Source organism: Solanum verrucosum, unplaced genomic scaffold (genome assembly GCF_900185275.1).
Source record: "Solanum verrucosum unplaced genomic scaffold, falcon-dt-bn FXZP01000200.1, whole genome shotgun sequence".
NCBI lineage: Eukaryota > Viridiplantae > Streptophyta > Magnoliopsida > Solanales > Solanaceae > Solanum > Solanum verrucosum.
Window position 1 is genome coordinate 278,458 of NW_026020093.1, and position 17,895 is coordinate 296,352.

The 17,895-nt window shown below is 29.8% G+C and overlaps 2 protein-coding genes across 3 annotated transcripts; one reads left to right on the forward strand and one right to left on the reverse strand.

The window, feature by feature from the left end:
- The first annotated feature begins 260 nt into the window (after positions 1 to 260).
- On the forward strand, positions 261 to 13,140 carry LOC125824769 (carbonic anhydrase 2-like). 2 transcript variants are annotated; one of them, XM_049504117.1, is made up of 10 exons: positions 261 to 501; positions 833 to 923; positions 7,834 to 7,895; positions 8,145 to 8,285; positions 9,769 to 9,817; positions 10,360 to 10,476; positions 10,753 to 10,806; positions 11,585 to 11,670; positions 12,202 to 12,307; positions 12,755 to 13,140. In XM_049504117.1, the coding sequence occupies exons 2-10, from the start codon at positions 864 to 866 to the stop codon at positions 12,917 to 12,919; spliced, it is 840 nt and encodes a 279-aa protein (XP_049360074.1). In that variant the 5' UTR covers positions 261 to 501; positions 833 to 863; the 3' UTR covers positions 12,920 to 13,140. The 2 variants fall into 2 exon arrangements, with proteins under 2 accessions (XP_049360074.1, XP_049360075.1); XM_049504118.1 differs by lacking the exons at positions 261 to 501; positions 833 to 923 and adding an exon at positions 7,335 to 7,644.
- Positions 13,141 to 14,002: 862 nt separating this feature from the next.
- Positions 14,003 to 17,604, reverse strand: LOC125824765 (2-methylene-furan-3-one reductase). The gene is made up of 4 exons (XM_049504115.1): positions 16,915 to 17,604; positions 15,643 to 15,966; positions 14,970 to 15,129; positions 14,003 to 14,426 (listed from the first exon to the last, which is right to left on the reverse strand). The coding sequence occupies exons 1-4, from the start codon at positions 17,329 to 17,331 to the stop codon at positions 14,161 to 14,163; spliced, it is 1,167 nt and encodes a 388-aa protein (XP_049360072.1). The 5' UTR covers positions 17,332 to 17,604; the 3' UTR covers positions 14,003 to 14,160.
- Between the last annotated feature and the right edge of the window lie 291 nt (positions 17,605 to 17,895).

Genomic DNA, 17,895 nt, shown 5'->3' on the forward strand with positions numbered 1-17,895 from the left:
CAAATGATTAACTTAAAACCCAATAACTCAAATGAACTAAAATCATAAAGTCATAAATTTCAAATTCTGATTCCATTAACTAGAGGAAATGCTTGTGTGTAGTTTATTTTATTATTGTAAGTAAGTGGTGAAGCCACAAACCCTTGGTCAGAATTTGATAAGTAGGATTGACCAATGCTGAGTAAGATGATGAAAATGTGGCCCAAAAATGGTTATGTAAGTTTGCTATCTCTAATTTTAAAAATAAATGGTGTGCCAAACGTAGAAGTTATCCAAAGCTCTACTCTCTTTCATTCTTTATTTTTGTCTCTATTCTTATCCTTTTTTGTGGTTTTCATTTGATGGAATTTCCGTGAGGACAACTTTTATTTTTGTGGTTTACTCTTATCACTTTTGCCTTGTTGGCTTTATTTTCAATGACAATTTTGCTATTATAAGGGCAAATATCACACTTCTCTACTCCTTGATGATACTTCTCAAGTCTTGAATTCTAATTATAAGGTACACTTTCTCTCTTTCTCTTTCTTACCATTGAAATTTTGAATAATCTGATCACTTAAAAGATAACTATGTACGTATCACTTTTATATCTTAGGGAGAACTTGAACTAATCATGTCATGTCATTTAGCTTTCTCATAATTGGATAGTAAATTCATATTCTTAGGCAAAAGCTAAGTAGTTGCATATACTAATGGAATAGTAGGAGTTTTAGATCAAACAAATTTGTTATCTTTTTTGGTGTGTGGAATATAATGTGGGTATTGCATATTACTATATATATATATGATATTGTTAACCAATGTATATGATAAGTGGCTGAATTATTGCCAGGAATATTATTGAGGATTAATTCTTATTAATTATGGCTGGAAAATTAAGGAAATGCATGCTAATGTGTTGTTCAAGAAAGTCTCTCAATCAGGTTAGTTCTACATGGATGTCTTTATCATTTTATATTTTTGTGTCTTTATTTTGAGTCAAATAATGAACTATGAACTATAGTTGGTAAATATGTGATACGCAATATATATAACACCCTTATGTTTCTGACTTTGTTAGTTCCAACCAAAAAAAAAGAAAGAAAAAAAATTCTAAAAAAAACTACGACAATAATATACATAGTGTAATCTCACAAGTGGGATCTGGAGAAGGTGATGTGACCAACACAGACCTTCCATCTACCTTGTGAGGATAGAAAAGCTAAATCTGAAAGCGAACTACTTAAGAATTTACAAGTATTACTAAAATACTATAAAGGGAAATCCATAAAATAAACCTCCCTCTGTCACAAAATGTTCTTGGTATATTTTTTCTTTACGAGATTCAAAAAATTCAAATATTTATACTGAATTAGTTTAGTCTAACTTCGATTAAAAAAAAATTGGTAAATGATTCTAGTATGAAGGAGAAGTATACAATATATTAAGGCGGAGAGGATAATATAGAATGAGTGTTTAAATAAGAGGGCGCTGTTCGGATGGTAAACACCCCTCACTTTTAATCCGAAGGTTGTGAGTTACGTGCTCGACTCTAACTTTCTTTTGTCAAGTCTTTCTCATTTGGGCCTCTTATCATATGTTCATGGTTTGTATACTAGCCACATTGTTCGATTCTATCTATTCACCATATAATGGAGGTCAATAATGGAAAATAACTTTCAAATTTTAGATTGGATCATGATATAAATTACGAAATAAGATTAATAAATTTTGGATATTCTCGTTTTAATTCTTCATTCTGTTGAAATTTCCCCGCGTAAAAGACTTCAAAATTTAATAACAAAAAACCAAGGGAAAATAGGTGTATACTTTTACACCTTATAGTTGTCCATTAAAATAATTATAGACATATTTTATGTATAATTACTGTATAGTTTTATATAATATAGGCTAGCGACCGTAAATCGGACTGTTTTTAAAGTTGTTACTTCAATCCGATCAACAAGCCCAAACTTCTTTAATGGACCACGTTTTGATCATTTTAAATGTAACTTTTATAAGTCCAAAGGCCCGATCCACTTAAGACCAACAAGCCCAAAACTCAAAAATTTGTTAGATGGCTCCAACCCAAACCCCTAACCCACCCCCCCCCCCCCACACACACACCCACCACCCCTTTTTCTAGGAAATTTCACTTAATAATTTTTAAAATAAGTGATTTTAAACTTTATCATAAAATATTAAATTCAAAAATCAAAAGTGGTATTCATTTTTGCAAAAAATTGTCAAACTTAAAATTATGTTCTCGTGGTCCTAGAGTAAAAGTTTAAGATTACTTACTTATAAGAGCATTTTTGTATAAATTAGCAAACTATTAATTTAAATTAAATATTATAACCACAGTTTCATTTAATTGTCATCTGTAGCAAACACTTGACATTCGCCTCTCTCCCAGATCTTGCTCGTCACTCTCCCTTGCCTCCCACACTTTATACAAACACAAATGTATAAATTGCATTTGTGTTTGTCTAAAGAGAGAGAAAACTATATATACAAATGCAAATACATATATTTTCGTCATATACACTTATAATAATACAAATACAGATCTTCCCCTACCAGTTCTCTTTTGCCTTTCTCTCTTTCTCGCTTTATGCAAACACAAATTATACAAATTACAATGTATAATTTGTGTTGTATAAAGCGATAGAGAGATATTTGAAAGACAAATGTTTTATTTCGATTCAATTGTATACAAATTCAAATTTTATGCAAATATATAAACACAATGACAATCATTGATATATATACATATTAGTTACATATATACAATTATCTAACCGATATACATATACAATCGTTGCGCTTTTATACAAATCAAAGGCCTGCCAACGATTTATACAAATCTGATGCTTCATAGCAAACATAAGTTTGCTATGAAGCGCAATTATGCAGCTATAGCTATAACATACAAATATTATTTTTATGTTTGCTAAACCTAAAATTTATCCTTATTTTTTTTCGGGAGCAAGGATTGTCCAATTAAATTGTACTTGTCTAAGTGATTACACAAATTCAAATTCATAATGCTACAATTTGAAAATACTATTTCTCTTCAAATTTACATGAAAGTGTTTGATTATCATAAAATGAGATACAGATTTATTAAATTTATGACTAAAAAAATATTATGTAATTATAAAATCATATCATTAAAATTAAAAAATATTTTTACTATACAAACATATTATTTTTCTTGCAACATACTGAACAGATATATTTGAACACTTGTTTGCTACATAAGGTTGGTAAATGTTAGGGCCGGAAAATTCAAGCCAAACCTATATGATTCATTTAATTTGTTCAAATTTTAATTAATTGGATAAGATCATAAACGAATTAAAATTTGGTATAGTTCATCTTAATTCATTATAAAAGTTAGCTCAAAGTCAGTTCAAATTCAATTCGTCACTGTCCAACCCCAGTAATTTAGTTCTTTTATATATCAAAATTTGCTCAAATCAATTTTTTATAAATTTTGAAAAATTGATCTTCCTAAACTAATTTATAAAATGCTAAGCTTAGTGCCATAAACTTTCCTTCAGTAAATTTTTATACTACATATCACAACCCAAATAGTCCATTTCCCGCACCTATAAATATTTAACCATTAATAGCAATAAAAACCTTTCACAAAATTCATCTACAACATATATATATAGAAGAGACTGGAAGCACACATATTTTTTATCGACATGTATGCTTCAATTAGGATTAAAAATTTAAGATTGCATTAAAGGATACTTTTGTTATTTGAAAATTTAATAATTTATATATTTAAAAATTAGGTAAAAAATATTAGTACTTCACAAATTATTATAAATAACAACTTGAAATATTTTTAAAAATATATAAAAACTTTTGGTTGATTCATCAAATGTCATTTGTGTCACATCAATCAAAACAAAGGAGTAAAGGTATTTCCAATAATTTATATTAAAAGTATTATAAATCATGATAATAAGAAATTTAACATATTTTTAAAAATAATGCTATAATTTTTGTTTTGATTGATTTTCAAAAATTATATGTATATTACAAAATTAAAATATGAAAAATTACATATACTAGTCATGTTGACACGAGCCTGTATGTAGTATATATTAAAAGAAGAAATGGTGAGAAGAGCTCACTAGAATAGAAACAAACCAATAAAGAAGGGCGTCACGTCACAAACCATTTGTGGTGATGAAAGTTATATAAAATGGTAAGGTTGAAAATTGGGAAATGGCCTTTTCGACTTTCTTAAGAGCATTTCCTTATAGTCCTCTTTAACCTTTCCAATTTCAAAAGAATAATTTGGGATATTAATGCTTTTGTTTTGGAATTCAGTTTGGAGTTTGGTCATAAATACATTTGATAGGATAAGGATTACGTACAAAGTCATTAGTCTTTCTGTTTCAAAATAATTCCATATTTGGATACAAACAAATACAGTAAGTAACTAATAAATTTTCATCATTTCTAAGAAAAATGTTTCAATTTGCATATGAATTTTGTGAAGTGGTTCTAATTTATCTATCATTTCCTTTATAAAAAAGTGGGTGAGTTTTTATTCTTCTTTGACTTATCACAAAAGTTTTTCAATATGTATACTTCTTTTTCTTTCTCTTTTAATAATAGTGAAAGATTAAATTGCCCTTGAAGTATGTGAAACAATTTAGATTTGTCAATTAAATTCGTCCTTGAGATTAAAAATTCTATGTGCATTGGTTTTTTTTCTTTTAATATTTGGTGTGAATTTCTAATATAGTTACTGCCAATCTACGAAATTAGTGATCAATGGAGTTTCGATGAAAGTGAAAAATCAATTTGATGATGTAGTTGATTTGAAATTAATGGTAGTTAATTTGAGCTTAGGGAATAGAGACATAGTTGTTTAAGGTTTTAAATGTTATTAAAAGAAGATAATGGAGTCGCCATCAAAATAGGGACCCTACTCAAGTTTAGAGGGTTATAATTCTCACATAGTTCAAGAGCATAGTTAATCTTTTTTTTTCTTATAAAAAAATCATATAATGGAAAGCTAGCTTTAGTTGTTTGTGAATAAGAAAATAAAATAAAATTAATCTCTTTGTCCAATAATACTTGTTTACTATTGATTTTACATACTCACTCTATCTGTGATTACTTGTCCATTTTTACTTGACACACCTATTAAGAAAATAATAATTAACATAGTGAGTTTATCATTTTACCCCTATTAATTGATATAATTTCAAAATCAATTTACTCATTAAAGAGGTTCTACCTTTTTCAAAAGCATTAACTCTCTAAATAAATTGAGGGTATAATAGGTATTATAAAATTGTTTTTTCTTGATTTGTCAAAATGGACAATTAAAAAAGGAAAATTGGACAAGTAATTAGGGACAAAAAGAGTACTTATTAAAAAGTTATAAATAGAAAAGTAATTTTATTATATCACCATTGAAATATAATAAATAGAATGTCCTGAAAAATGTAATAAGAGAAAATGACTATAATTAATAATAAGGATAAATTAGAAACTAAGTATAAAATTAGTCATTAATTTCATAAAGTGGACAAGTATTTGAACATCTCAAAATAATATAACGAACCATTATTGTTGGATGAAAGGAGTAGTTCATATCAATAACAACAAAGATAGAATCCCAAAATTTGGATCATTTCCCAAAATTGAAGAACAAATTTAACTATTTTCCCAAACATCGATAAAACTTAAGTCTTAATTATCATTGAAGAATGGTCAATTGATTGTGATTGCCCTCATTTTGTTTCTCTTTTTTTCACCTTTTTTTCCTTCAAACTTGATTTGTGAGATCGTTGTAATGGTCAATTGACCTTCAATAAGCCGAAAAAGGTGAATCAATTTAGAAATGATGGACTTTTTCCAACAAATTAGGATCTTGAAATTAAAAGAGTTTATTTATAATATGAAGAAGAAAAGTCCATTTTGATAGTATTTTAATTAAATGTATAGGATGTAATGAGTAACACAAAATTATTAAAGAATAAAAATTATTGATGAAATGTTGAGTCCAAAAGCCAAAAGTAGAATGTGGTGGCACTCCATGGTTGACTTGCCCATGGGAAACAAACAGCCACCGGCAAGCCAGGAAGGCCACATTACACGTACTACCCCTTCACCTAATAAAACCTTATAATAAATTACAATATTTAATAATCATAATCCTGTTTTTGACTTAGTCATATAATAATTAGGAGACACAGCAGTATTCTATTATGTCCACTAAACTATTGTACCCCCTGAGCCAGTTAACACCTTCAGAGTCGTTTGATACGAAATATAAAATCTAATAATTTTACGATGTATTTTATATCTAATATTAAGTAGTCATTAAATTAGTGCAACCTTAAGTCATAATGACCGAGGATTGGGCGAACCTTAACACTCAATCAAATTTAAGCAATTCCCACACCTCTGAAATAATGGTAGGACAAACGAAAAATATTAAATTTACAAGGAAACATATACATAGAACATATTTTTTTAATTGTTTGAACTTATATTGAAAGTGAGTAAAATCACCAATGAGGTAGGTTGTTACAACAATACTATTTTTATTGTTTCAATTTATATTCTCTGTCCAATAATAATTGTGCATTACTGACTTGACATACCTCTTAAGAAATAATAAATAATAGGGGTAATATTACTATATTATTATTTGACCTTATTAAATATAATCCTTTGAAAAATGTGTTAGATGATAAATAATACTTAATAGCAAGGGCAAAATAGACAAAAAGTAAATTATCTCTTGATTTTCTAAATTGAACAAATATTGTTGGACAATTAATTTTAGTATGTGGACAACTATTGTTGAGCAGAGGGAGTATGATTCACTTGTCATTTTGGTCCTCTTAAAAAAGAATGACATTTTTATATTCAGTAATAATTTAATTTAAAATACTTATTTTATCTTTAGTAAATGATTCATAGTAACACAAATTTATGACTTAATTTAAATTACAAGTTTCGAAAGTGTTTCTTTCCTTTTTATACTTCGTGTAAAGTCAAAGTCACCACATACTCCCTTAATTCCATTTTGAGAGTCAAATTGACTAATTTTCATAGATAAATCAGATAACATTAATTCTATATTTTAACATAAAAATTTGAATATTCAAAAACTAACTAAAAGTACTATAAGAGTTGTAATATTTCCATATTAATATGAATAACAATATATTTTAAAATATCGATCAACATTCATATATTGGACTAAAAATAAAAAGTGTGATAACTAAAAAGAAAATTTATAAAATGTCATAATTGAAATGAAAAAGAATTTTAATTGATTAACATAGAAAGTGAAACCAGTGGCCCATTCCTCCATAACCGCACCACAAATGGGTGACGTTCCATCCAATAAGGCGTTGAATATTCACAAAAATAAAATTTCAATATAATTAAATATATAATTTTCCAATTTCAATTTAGGTAAATAAAATATTTATCGAAATCCCAATCCAATTAACCATACCCAAATCTCTTTCTATAAATACTCTTTGTAATAGTCCTTTACAACACAAAGAACGTGAGTTTGTTTACTCTTTTGAGCGTTTTATTCATCCTCTTTCTCCCTTAGTTTCTTCATCATCAACGAAAATGACTTTATTTTCTACAAGTCGAGAGGTATATTCAAATCTGACAAATCTTCATACTTCTTCGTAATTTGCATATTTTCATATTGAATTTTGCTCGATCTTCGCATATATAAAATCAAATACGATCGAATCCTTTTACTCGTAGAATTATCAAAACAAATTAAGATCAACTAATCAACATGTAATTACGATTGTTTTTTTTTTTTCTGACTTGCAGGTTACGAAAATGGCAGAAGATTCATACGAAGACGCCATTGCAGGACTGAAAAAGCTTCTCAGGTATAGAAAGAGATTTTCCTTTTTTTGTCCTTTTCCATCAGGACTTTCTGTAGCTTCCATAACGTAATTACTGTAATAAATTCTGTCCTGATCCGTAATTTCACAGTTTCCGATAAAATTGGAAAACAGACTCTGATTTCATCCCCCAATCCTCTTAACTGTTTGTCTGTTTACATTAACGCTGGGTCCCACACGGAGTGAGTAATTTAATTATTTATTTTTTTAATTATTATTTTTTGTGGTTGGTAGTGAAAAGAATGAGCTGGAAGACACAGCTGCGGCGAAGATAAGGCAGTTGACGGCGGAGCTGGAAGGCGCCAACGGGAAAAAGTCCGGCCCGGATGAGAAGATCCGATCCGGATTCGCGCATTTCAAGGCGGAGAAATATGAGTAAGTCAAAATTAGGAAATTGTACTTTACCGTAAATAAATTCTGTCCTTTGCTATTAAAAAGTTATGTCCGGAACCTTTGTGGCATCAAATATTGCATCATTCTCCGATATGCTGCCAGTTTTTTTTTAAGAAAATAAATAAATAAAATTAAAATTGGCAATTATTTTCAGTTATTTTCTTAAGAAAATCATTTTAATATCGTTTTCATCCTCGAAAAGTATTTAATAAATTATATATTATGGTTATTATTATTTTTTAAGTAGATGTGAAAAGAAAAAGTTAAAACGATAATTAAAATGAAATCGATTGAGTATTGAGCTGACTTGATTCAGAATTGATTGTTTATTTTCCACAATTGAAGGTTGACAGTTTGACCGACCGTCTGAAAGTGTTACTCAATTGAATTATTAGTGGTTGGATATTAGTGTTTTCCTTTAATTTTTTAATTTTTATTTGTTACTTTAATCTAAAAAAAACATAAAAAATCAAATTGTGGGTCACTTAATTATCATGTGGATATGTCTGTCGTTTAGAGCTTTCATTGATGTTGATAGAATTTATGTCATTTTATAATAGTAGTACAAAGAAGGTATTAATGATTTTATTCATTTCACTATTAGGTTTAAACTATTCTAACAAGGTCATACTGTACTTTAGTAAATAAAAATAGAAGTAATTTATTATTTATCCAACCCTATTAATAACTGATGTTATTAAACACATTTCTTAGTAGGCATAGGTGTGCCAAAAAAAAATGGCATGGAAAGTAATTTATCATAGTTTGCCAATTAGTATTACTCTTTTACCTTTATTCATATGAAAATATATTTGACTGGATATGAAATTTAATTATTTTTTTGGCACATATCAAAAGTATTTATTTTTAATTTATGAACAAGTAAAATGAACGGTACCAGTTAATATCTTGTTGGTCCTAAAAATGAAAGCTATGGAAAACAACTCTTTGATATGAGTGGATAAGTGGATTGCCAAGTGTTCAACTTGTGTATGGAAAATAGTGGAATCTTGATCATTGAAGGTCTACCCTTATATTATATGCCCACTATATTTCTTCTTGTATAAAATTATGGTCGTACATTGAGAAAAAGACTTTCAAATTAGTGGAGTATAATATGGCACGACTACATAAAAGTTTAGCTAAAAAGATAAGAAAAAAAGTTGTTTTGATAGAGAATTTTAAGTTTATTTCCAACTAATTCTTGAAAGTAAAGCATATATATTTAAAAATTCACTAAAAAAAAAAATGTAAGAACCCTACTCTTAAATGATTAGAAGGGAATGATATATCACCTAATTCTCTTATTTGTGGGGTTAATTATTTATGTAGTCCAAAAGCTAAAGAATATTTCTAATTTGAATGAAAAGCTTCTTTAGATAGCGTTAGTAAATATTTATGCCAATTTTAATCATGTTAAACATATTTAAAATCTTAACCTTGGTTTTTGTACTTCATTTTATAGGAAAAACCCAGAGTTGTATGGACAACTTGCCAAAGGTCAAAGCCCTAAGGTAATTCATAATACTCGTTCACTTTTATGTGTTCATTTTAAATTTTACATATTTCTTAAGAAATTATAATAATTAACATGAATATTTTAATTATCACAATACTTATATTAATTTATATATAGCTTTATATTTGAAATACTATACAACAATTCAAGTAAAAGTGAACATAGTTAATCATGGCCTTGATTAGTTAATCTAGTTAATTCCTATGATCAAAAGCTTATGGAAAAAATTATCCTTAACCATGATTTCTCACCAAATATTGAATTTATATATTATATTATTTTCTTAAGTCTTTTTCCTCCAATCAAAGCTCTCAAGAATAATTATTCTCTCTTGCATATATACTCGTAGGCGTTATTCCCTATTATATCCCCAAAGTATTTTAATGTAAATCAACATCAATAATTGCCGTCCAAAATGCGAATTTTGTTCCTAAATATTAAGTTTAGTTTTATATTTTGGACTTCACAACAATGGTAATGACGTTTAAGGCACGTTAATGAGTACTTATGTATAATTTGTGATTAAATTACGTGCAGTTCTTGGTTTTTGCTTGCTCCGATTCTCGAGTTTGCCCATCACACATCCTCAATTTCCAACCAGGAGAAGCTTTTGTTGTCCGTAACATCGCCAACATGGTCCCTCCTTACGACCAGGTAAATTTTCATTCGAGAATAGACTGATGGTCTGCTTATATGACCTTTTTCGAAATAAAGCCCAAAGAGACAAATCAACAAGAAATAAAAAAAAAATCTGAAAAGAAAAGAAAGTAAAAGATCAAAATAATGATGTGGATATTTATGGCATAAAGTTTAGATTAATATTCGTAGTTGAATTGCAGATTCTTTAACCCATATTTATTATTTATCCTCTACTTTTTCCACGTTATTCTTGATTTAAACTCTAATTTTGTTGTTAATTATACATTACAGACAAAATATTCTGGAGTGGGAGCAGCAGTCGAATATGCAGTTGTCCACTTGAAGGTCAGTCATTTTTATGACATATGAAGTTTGTTTTTACACCTCTGCTTAATTAATTAATAATTAATAAATAATAAAGGGGTAGCTCATTTTATCCTAATTAATTAATTAATGAGGTCAAGAAAAAAGTACATGTCTTTTAGCATGTTATTTCATGGTCCAATATTGGTCCAAAGATACCTAATTCAATTAAAGAGATTCCTTTCTTACTTAACTTCTCCTCATATTTATATAAATTGAAAATGTCAACTTGTGTGACATTGACCATTTATAATCATCCATATTTAAGAAAGAAAAAATTAACATTTTTTAAATTGTCGAGCCTAATTTATTTTAAGGAAAGGACACCATCTTGTTAATTTTGCTCAGTTATTATTTCGAACGTGAGTCATTCTATCTTTTGATTTAGAAGAGTTGAGTCAATCACATTTAATTGAGGATATTCTTTGTAATAAACTAAATTTCTCCTAATTTAGAAACATTTTTAACTTTCTAAACATTTTTTGTGCAGCTTTTCAGAGACAATATTTCTGTTATTATTAACTTCTAAAAAAAATATTGAAGTCCAACAAGATTTATTTGTCTGATTTGGCTGTAACCTGCCTCAAAATGTACCCCATGTGCATGTTAATTAAATCAGCTCATAACTTAAACCTTAAGTATAGGGATTAGTAAAATCATTTAATTAAAAAATAAATTAATTGGCTATACTTTTTCTTTTTTCTCCTACTTATTTGGAGTTGTGAATATAAAAATGAATGAATATTGTTCAATTATATAGGTGGAGAATATTTTGGTGATTGGGCACAGCTGTTGTGGAGGTATTAAAGGACTTATGTCTATTCCTGATGATGGGTCCACTAAAAGGTTGGTTTTTAATTTCCCTAATTAAATAAATAAATGTGTGAAAATGATTGATAATGAAAATGGACTTATCAATAAGTGAATAGTCACCCTTATAAAGTTGTTGATAAATAAAAAGATGATCATCAACTTGACTTTTTAAAAAAGCAAGTCTACTCATCAACTTTTTTATTTTTTGTTTATAAATTGTATTTTCTTTTGTCCTTTTCATCTGTCATTTAGCTCCTACATATATTTATTATATACTTTTAAAAAATAAAGAATTTTTTTTCTTTCTCCTAATTTATGTGATATTTGTTACTTTTCAAACATTAATTTGAACTAATTTTATTAAATTATATCTTAACTTTTTTTTAATTAGTTTTTTGTATGTTAAAAAATTATATGAAAAACATTATGAATAGTTATTTTCTTAGGTTAAATATGATGAAAAAAATATATTTAAATATTGATTAAGGTTTATCTAGTTTGAATCTAGAAAAATAAAATTATATTTAAAGGTCTTCTTATACTTTGAGTACATTAAAAATGCAGTGATTTCATTGAAGAATGGGTGAAAATTTGCTCAACTGCCAAGGCAAAGGTAAAGGCAGAATTCTGCGATTTGGATCACAATGAACAATGCACAAAATTGGAGAAGGTATATCTCAATTCATGTGATGCACTTTGTTTCTATAAATATTTGTTGCAAAAAAATAAATAAAATATTTTTTTATATTTAAAAGTAATTTAGCTTAAATTTCTCATTTTACTCTTAATGAGTGAAAGCTTCACTGGTATGACATCTATGACTTGATTGGCTCCCGTCTGACCATAGATTTTGAGAGTATACTTTTTTTAAATTTTTTTATTGAAGTTCATGAAATTTGGAAGTCCCAAAAAACTGGTCAAAACCAGTTCTTGGGTGACATTTCACTTTTGCTCACAGAACTTCAACTTTTTTCTAAATAAAATGAACATTCAAACACAACTTCAAAAAACTCATTTTAGATTGTAAGTTTCAAAAATATCTCTTAAACTTTGTATTCAGTCAAAATGCGCACAAAACATAAATGTAATGTTAATTTTTTTGTATGATGTTGAGCAGGAAGCTGTGAATGTATCACTAGGCAATTTATTGACATATCCATTTGTGAGAGAAGCTGTGGTGAAGAAAAACATTGCATTAAAAGGTGGACACTATGATTTTGAGAATGGATCCTTTGAGCTTTGGAATATTGACTTCAAACTTACTCCTTCTGTTTCACTCTAAACCATGCATGTTGAAAAATTTACAAATTTTCATGTAATCAATTGTAATTGTGTTTCAAGTTTTTTTTCTTTACTTGATTTGCATTTTGATGTAAATGTATTACTGAACAACAATGTGGTGTATCATCACATATATAAATAATGTTAAAATGGCTGTTTTCAGCTTTGAGCTTAAATCATATTACGTTATTATTGACGGTGTATGAAATTTTTACATTATCAGTTACTTTTACTTGTTATAACGGATAATCGATTTTGTTTTCTTTTTCGGTAAATAAAGATTCTTATTATCAAACGAGAATACGTACAACGGCACTTACACCCTATGACTCTACAATCTACATCTTCAATGCCACTAAGTTTTGAGGAACAGAGACTCTGCCTTTTCTTAAAGTAGTATAGATAAAAAGTGTTTAAAAAATGTAAGTCTTATCTTTTTTAAGGAATTGGATGGATGACAACCTTTTTTAAGTGACTCTGCCTGTTTCAAGATGAGAGATAATTAAACCTTTCACAAATTTAGCTAGCGTTTGAATTTGAAAATGTGTTTTGGACATAATTTTCCAAAGCATATTTCACTATGAAACAAATTATGTATATGTAGAAGCGCGCTTAATTGATGCAGTTCTTTATCATTATCACAAATCATAATTAATATATAGTCAATTCTTTCAATAGTGATAACACTTGTCTAAAAGTTTCATGATTGCGATGGTGAGGTGCTAGATGGGCTGAATTTGACGAGTGAAAATAAATTGAGCTAATAAATGAGAGCATTATTAACCTACTCAAACTTGGGTGAGCCATATTTTCATCAGCTAGTTTGTCAGTTCTAAGATTAGTTTTAGACAATGCCATGATTAAATATTGATCGAATCCTTAAGGTAGGGAAGACAAAATTAGTTCATAAAAATATGGTTCCTTTATTCCGCCCAAGTTTGGTAAAAATAAAATTCTTCCTTGTGCTATGAATTCAAAAGTTGGTAAAACAATGTTTCAAACTGAGCGAAACACAACAAGGCGTGAATCCAGATTAGTCGGGCTCCAATACAGGTACCGGACATCAGACATTGGATTCAAAAAGAGTGGACACAAAAATCCTCCTTAGTAATTATATCTATGTCCAACATGATCAACATACATGTTGTTTTGATCAATCACATGCCGCAATAGGCTTTGAGGAACAACAACTTCTCCTTTTCCCTAAATATATTAAAAATTGCACAAAATGAGAGCTATCTTTTAAGGAATGGGATGAATAACAACTTTCCCAGTGGCTCTTCCAGTTTCAAGATAAGAGAAAGCATCCACAACCTTATCAAATGGGAATGGTCCCTTTGGATCTATCACTGGTTTCACCTTCCCACTCTCCAAGTACGGGTTCAGTTTCTTCAACATTTCTCCATTTGATGTCACCACAAATCTAAAACCTGGTGGTGTTACTGCCCCTGTTAGCACTACCACACTCCCACCTTCCTTCACTGCCTTCACCGCCTTTTCACCCTGACCTGTAGTCAGTACCAAGAAGTTGTTAGTAGAGGTGGATCCAAAATCTAATTAAAACCGATGGATTCAACCATTAAGATTCTTAGCGCTGGAAACTTTGTAGAAGAATTAACCTAATTAGCAGCCCACTCAACAGCTTAAACTAAAGATAGCCGTCAGATGCATAATATGTATATAACCATTTATAATCAGTATAAAATTTATGTAGATCGGCTAGAGAAAGTAAATAATGAATCGGGCGGGCTATTTATGTAAAGATCCCAACATTGTACTTATGAAATGATGAGTTCAGAATTTAATAAGGAAATTTTGCAATTGTAGTTTTTGATCATCAATTGATTCAACATATGCATCAAAACATTGCCCATTTGACCATCAATTGATTCAAAATATGCAGTTTTGATCTTTATGCTTGTGAATATTCACTATTATTAACTGTTAAACCATTTAGTTAGCTATGTGTTATGTTAAATTTGTACGTGCATTTTGTCCCGACAATGTGTATACTAAAATGGCCATTGTTTAAGTTGAAACTAAGTTCTTACCAACAGAATCATAAACAACATCAAACTTGTCAGGCAGATCTTCAAAATTCTCCTTAGTGTAGTCAATAGCTAAATCAGCTCCTAAGCTTTTCAGGAGTTCCAACTTCCCTGTGCTAGAGGTAGCTGCTACTTTTGAAGCACCAAATACTTGTTTAGCAAGCTGTAACAGAAAAAAAGCGACACTTCAGCTTAGCAGCAGGGGCACATGAAAATAAAAAAAGGATTGAACATGCAGAAAAGATAGCAAAAGCTAGCCAGGCCCCAGCCTACTAGATCGTTTACACAAAAATAGGCTAAGAGGCCATTTTATTTATCTTTAAAAATGCCCAATGGAATATTGAATCCATCGGATGTAATGTGCGAGATGAAGAAGACGGGTGACTGCTAATTCAGGGGAGTAAATGATGAAGACTGAAAAAACAATTTAATTTGGCATTGTCCTCAAAGAATCCTACCGAAAGCCAAGTCAGTTTGCTATCTACGTAGACGCTAGCACCAGAATATTTTAATCTGTTGTAGTGGACAGCCTGTCTTATTTTCTAAGTTACTAATCTCACTCTTTATGGAAGGCTACTCATAGTTATCATTAGATGGACCTGAACACTTTTCTAGAAATCATGTTTTTCTAAAACTGAAATATACATTTAAACTAGACTTATTGAAATGTTCATACCTGGATTACAAGGGATCCAACACCACCAGCACCTCCCAAAACAAGAATGGATTGGCCAGCAGAAAATCCAGCTTTCTCAAGACCTTCATAAGCAGTTTCAATAACTAGAGGAAGAGCAGCAGCCTCCGCAAAACTCAGATTCTTGGGTTTCAAAGCAACTAGTTTCTCTTCAACAGCAGTGTACTCAGCTAAAGATCCAAATTGATTTGGTCCATCTATTGCTTTCTCATTTATATCTCCATACACTTCATCTCCTTCTTTTAACTCCTTTACTTGACTACCAACTTTCACTACCACACCAGCAACATCATAACCTGGCACAGTCTACACAAACAAGAAAGTATCTGTTTTAGATTACATATTCCACAACAGGAAAAATTGTGTGATTTTGTCCTATTTTCCATTTGACTTGTATGATCATCTCTTCTTAAAAGACACTTTTGTTTACTTAATTATAACTTCAACAAGACCTCTCACTTCTGAGTCTGTTTCTTTTCCATGGGCCAAATACACATGAAAATTGCTCTGACAAAAACACACATGGAAATTGCACAGACAACATGTTAAATTGTGTGCTCATCTCATCTAAAAACACAAAATTTTAGAAAAATCATACTTCTATTCAATCATTTCAATCTTCAACAGTTGCAACGATGCCGAGATATATGATTAAGTAAATAAATGTGTGCTTTTTTCTAACAACTTAAGCTTTTAGATGAGATGTAACACACTTCAGCATGGCATCAGAATAGGCAGAAGTCGCAAGTTCAAATCTCATTGCCACCCATTATCAGAGAAAAAATCATGTGCTTGACTCATGAAAAAGAATCAAACCCTCATGTGAGGGAACTTTTAGATGAAATATCACATAGTTAAACACGGATAGTGCAGATAATCTCTAATTTAATATTGACCTCCCATGATTTCGAAGGTAATTTTTAAGAAGTAGTGAACACTACAGTCATGAAGTGAAACGTCACAAAAAACAGTTTGAACATTTTCTGTGCTGAAATCTTAGGAGAAAAGTTGCTCTATCACTGTAAACATATGACAGTTGGGCCTAACTCCATGTTCAACCAATGTGGATGGCCTAAATCCATATAAATAGACCACCTATCCATTCCTCAACCAATGTGGGTTCTAACCCACTCTAACAAACATTATAACACAAGCATGAGAAAAGCAATTGTACCATTAAAACATGGAATTCAAACTAAACTCAAAGATAAAAACTAAACTCAAAGATAACAAGATAAGGGTGCCTAAACTTACTGGAAGTGGAGAATCAGTGGCCTTAAATTTTCCGAGCCTTCGTTTAAAATCAATAGGGTTAAGAGCAGCAGCAACAACCTTAATCAAGACTTGATCTTCCTTAATGTCAGGAACTGCAACATTGGACTCCAACTTCAAAACATCAACACTTCCATAATCAGTATAACTCCAAGCTTTCATTTCAGAAGGAATAGAAATGCTTGTGGATGTTTGAGCAGCTGCAGCTTGAGAACTAGCAGAGACTCTAAGTGGCAAAACAGTGGAAAATTGGCTTCTTTGAATAAAAGTTTCAGCTTTTTTGCTACCCTTTACTCTAAGAACAGAAATAGAAGAAAATGGAGAGTGAAGAGATGAGAAAGAAGAGGGTGGATAAAGGGGTTTAAGTTGAAGAGTAGTGGAAGATAACAGAGCCTCCATTGTTCTTCTTTCTAACTGTTTTTACTTCTCAATCAGTATTTTCCTCAAACACTTTATGTGCAAGATAGAGAGGATGAAATGCTTGATTTTGGCTTCTATTTTTTTTTTGGGTAGAATTCATTTTCAGCCATCCATTTGTTAGTAAAATAGTGATTTGTAATATCCTGTCCTCATAATTTTCCCTGTTTTTGATGAGGCCTTAAGGAAATTAATAGCCACAAACTAACAAGAGCATTCAAGGCACAATATACCAACATGATGAGTTGTGGTGAAGTTCGAGTTCGAGTCCTGAGTATGGAGAAAATCCTACTAGAAGCGTCACTCCCGAAATAGCCGCTGCAGTGTGAATTGGGAATACAAATTAAGAACAACATAATGGGCCTGATGGCAACTTTTTATTTATTCATTGAAGTATTTGTGAAGTTCTAATGTGTTAGAGATTAGTGACTATGGGTAGATAGGATTTCATATATAGGATTTGCAATTTTTTTGCAACTTTTGTCTGTTATATTTACCCGACACTTTCTATTGAAAAAGTTAGATCTATGTTGCTTGTATTTTTTA

Coding starts and splice junctions, on each gene's coding strand:
- LOC125824769 (XM_049504117.1), top strand. CDS start 864: ATGGCTGGAAAATTAAGGAAATGCATGCTAATGTGTTGTTCAAGAAAG. Junction 10,477..10,752: donor TGGTCCCTCCTTACGACCAG/GTAAATTTTCAT, acceptor TATACATTACAG/ACAAAATATTCTGGAGTGGG. Junction 10,807..11,584: donor ATGCAGTTGTCCACTTGAAG/GTCAGTCATTTT, acceptor TCAATTATATAG/GTGGAGAATATTTTGGTGAT.
- LOC125824765 (XM_049504115.1), bottom strand. CDS start 17,331: ATGGAGGCTCTGTTATCTTCCACTACTCTTCAACTTAAACCCCTTTAT. Junction 15,967..16,914: donor CCACTGATTCTCCACTTCCA/GTAAGTTTAGGC, acceptor TTGTTTGTGTAG/ACTGTGCCAGGTTATGATGT. Junction 15,130..15,642: donor TTGGATCCCTTGTAATCCAG/GTATGAACATTT, acceptor TTTCTGTTACAG/CTTGCTAAACAAGTATTTGG.